The following is a 3,356-nucleotide window of genomic DNA, read 5'->3' on the forward strand; positions in this document are numbered from 1 at the left end:
GTTGAGACATCTTACTTCTTAAGTATCCTTAAGAAGTAAGATGTCTGAAGCTTTTCTATTAGCTACATATTTGACCAATTCTTGCTGTATGCATACCGACGATTTGTTGTCTAACGACAAGACCATGTCAACCGAAGCGGAGCTGCGGGCGCTGGATCGACAGATCGCTGATCTGATGCAGCAGAAGGCGGCGGTGCAGGCCAAGCTGGAGCGTGAGGCTGGCGGCGCACGTGCCAAGCAGATGAGCGCTGAGGTGGTGGACAGCAACCCTTACAGTCGCCTCATGGCTCTGAAGCGCATGGGAATTGTCAATAACTACGAGAAGATCCGCGACTTCTCCGTCCTCATCGTGGGTCTTGGTGGTATCGGCTCTGTCGCTGCTGAGATGCTCACTCGCTGCGGCATCGGCAAGCTCATTATGTACGACTACGACACTGTGGAGATCGCCAATATGAACCGCTTGTTCTTCCGCCCCGAACAGGCCGGAATGACCAAGACGGCGGCTGCCAAGCAGACGCTGCACAGTAAGGAGACTGCACTAAAGAAATACGGTCTTATTCGTAGTGTTTTACTAACGCAATCGTGAAATTTAGGTATTAATCCGGACGTGATCTTCGAGGAATACACCATGGATATAACTACGACCGCCAACTTCGAGCAGCTTCTAGACCGTATCCAGCACGGCGGAGTGGACGGCAAGAGCAAAATCGATCTGGTTCTCAGTTGTGTGGACAATTATGCGGCGCGTACGGCTCTAAACCAGGCATGTAACGAGCTGAACCAGGAGTGGATGGAGTCGGGCGTGTCGGAGGACGCTGTATCAGGTCACATCCAGTTTTTGTTGCCTGGACGCACAGCCTGCTTTGAGTGTCTCCCGCCACTTATCGTGGCCAGTGGCATTGACGAGTCCACGCTCAAGCGCGAGGGCGTGTGTGCGGCTTCTCTACCGACCACTATGGGTCTGGTGGCTGCTATGCTAGTGCAGAATGTACTGAAGTACTTGTTGGGCTTCGGTCAGGTGTCGTACTACTTAGGCTACAGCGCCATGAAGGATTTCTTCCCGTCGGACGTCATGCGTCCGAACCCGGAGTGTTCTAACGCTCAATGTCGGAAGCAACAGGCCGTGACTGAACACAAGAATTGGACGCCCATGGTCTGGAAGGCTCTGGGCCATGACGGCCAGGAGAATCTGGTTGTGGAGCATGAAGACAATGAGTGGGGCATCGAGCTTGGCGGAGACGATGCAGCTGAAGCTCCTGCTGCTGAGACGGCGAAGCTGGCGTCGGGGATCTCGTTTGCGTACGATCAGGCTACATCAACTCCGGTTGCTGCTGAGGACCAGTCAGCTTCTGTAGCGGACGTGAATGTGAGTCTGGAGGACCTCATGGGACAGCTGAAGTCGCTTTAGACGGATTCAGCAACCCTGTAGCCTTTGAAAGCGTCGTAGAGAATAATGGAGAGTTGTGCGCTGTGGAGTGTGCTTTGGATTGGGTATTTTATACTAGTTTATTGAGCGTCTAATACATCCCTAAAGGCATGAAGCAGTGCAATGCTCGACGTCTCGATATCATCGTTCCAAAACCCGTCCTGCAGTCTCCGATCGAGAGCATGTGCTACTTTGACGACGTTAGCGAGAGTTTTTGTAGACTCTGGGGACGTCTCCAGTACAACTCGCATGGCATCCAAGGCTGAAATGGCCACAGCCACATCTGTACCAGTCTCCAACTCTCGTAAGAAATCTGTGAACGTAAGTCCAAGCTCCGCGATCTCTTGTGCAAGTATCCCGTTGTTTGGATTCTGGCTCTGGTGCTCACTTGACATGTACAGCTCTCGGATCTTTACTGGTAAAAAACTGTAGTTGATACTCTTACAGGTACTCACAGGATTGTCAGTCTCAATAAGGTTTTCAACCGAGGACATCGAAAAGGCATAGAAGAATCCAAGTTAGACTTGATATAAGTACAAAGATTGAGTAGTAGTAATTGTCACTTACATGTTTTGAGAGACCACTTGATGACCCATGTAGAGACTTTAGCGATCTACGGGTGAGATGTCCGCGACTGAGCGCTTGAATGCACGTAGCAGCTTCGATCTCCTCGAGGTTGTGGTCAAATGTGGTAAAGTATTGCCTCCAGAAGCTCTGAATGGTGCTAGCAGCGATCTGTTGGACAATCAAGATTTCTTCATCGACTGCAGCCTGATGAATTGCTGCTCTCCTTGCCTCGTAGTCACGGAAAACCTGCTGAATAGTGCGAGCTGCGATACTACGAACACCCTCGTCCACTGCTCGATGGGTATTTTGACGGTGGACGCGAAAGGATCTTTGAATTGTAATAGCAGCGGTATACACTCCAGCCTTGGTGCACTCGGTTAGTAGACGACTCTGACGACCACGTACAAGAGCCTGGATCTTGATCGCGCTAAGATCTTCCAAAAAGTCCTGTTCCAGCTCCATCTACGACGAAATATAGCAGAGTTGGTTAGAATATTGAGTCAGGAACCGGGAATTCGAGTAACTACTTACTGCTTGATTCAGACTGAGGATAAAATGCCTGTGCTCAATGTAAGCTCGGCTCAAATCACTTGCGCTCTTAAGTGCAATACTTTGACGGACGGCAAAGCTCTTGACGCACGCCTGGATTCGAGTGGCCGCAGCATTCAGGATTGTACCTTCGGCGATGTTGCGGTTTGTGCGTGGAGTTGCGGTAATTGAGAGCTGCTGGGGAGTGTGTGGTTGTTCCGCAACATTATAAGTTGAACGCGACGTTGTGGGTCGACCGTCTTGAAAGCTGCGAGTTGATCGCGGAGTTAGTTTTGCTGAACGTGGTGAAGACTCTTTCCAATCTTCATCGTCATCATAGACGTCACTACGTGCACTTTGTTTTTCTCGTGCTTTCGTGGACATCTCGACTTCATTCGGGTCGATCAAAGATATGGATGAAACAGTTGAACTTCGTCGAGGTGGCTCTGGTTCTGACAGACGACTAAGGTTTAAGTGGGGTACGGAGACTGCGGGGTTTAGAGGAGGGGGCTCCGGGGATCTCTGGTTAAGCAGCGTTTGGCTTGATCCCACCGACTTGACAGCAGCTCCAAGTACAACGTCAGCGATGGAAAAAGGTCGACGCTGAGGAACAGGAGATGGCTTCGCGCCTTCATCTTCGTCTTGGCTTTCGACTGCATTGGTAAGAGCTCGTCGCCATAATCGCTGGATAAGACAAGCTGCCATGTCCTCCACCTCTTCTTTCTGAAGCTCCAGCTGCAGTCTCTCTTCATCAAGTATCCTCTTCTCCATTTGTACTTTAAGATACTGTCGCACCTGCCGCTGGATCAAAGAAGCCGAGGCGTTTTCAAGCTTA

General features: G+C 50.6%; 2 protein-coding genes across 2 annotated transcripts; one reads left to right on the forward strand and one right to left on the reverse strand.

Annotated features, from left to right (window-relative positions):
• Nucleotides 1-13: 13 nt before the first annotated feature.
• On the forward strand, nt 14-2,008 carry PPTG_00949 (hypothetical protein). The gene is made up of 2 exons (XM_008892529.1): nt 14-524; nt 594-2,008. Exons 1-2 carry the CDS (start codon nt 41-43, stop codon nt 1,406-1,408), a joined length of 1,299 nt encoding a protein of 432 aa, XP_008890777.1. The 5' UTR covers nt 14-40; the 3' UTR covers nt 1,409-2,008.
• On the reverse strand, nt 1,507-3,292 carry PPTG_00950 (hypothetical protein; the record flags this gene model as incomplete). The annotated part of the gene is made up of 3 exons (XM_008892530.1): nt 1,507-1,866; nt 1,994-2,455; nt 2,525-3,292. 3 exons carry the CDS (start codon nt 3,290-3,292, stop codon nt 1,507-1,509), a joined length of 1,590 nt encoding a protein of 529 aa, XP_008890778.1.
• Between the last annotated feature and the right edge of the window lie 64 nt (nt 3,293-3,356).

This window comes from Phytophthora parasitica, assembly GCF_000247585.1.
Source record: "Phytophthora parasitica INRA-310 unplaced genomic scaffold supercont2.1, whole genome shotgun sequence".
Taxonomy (NCBI): domain Eukaryota; phylum Oomycota; class Peronosporomycetes; order Peronosporales; family Peronosporaceae; genus Phytophthora; species Phytophthora nicotianae.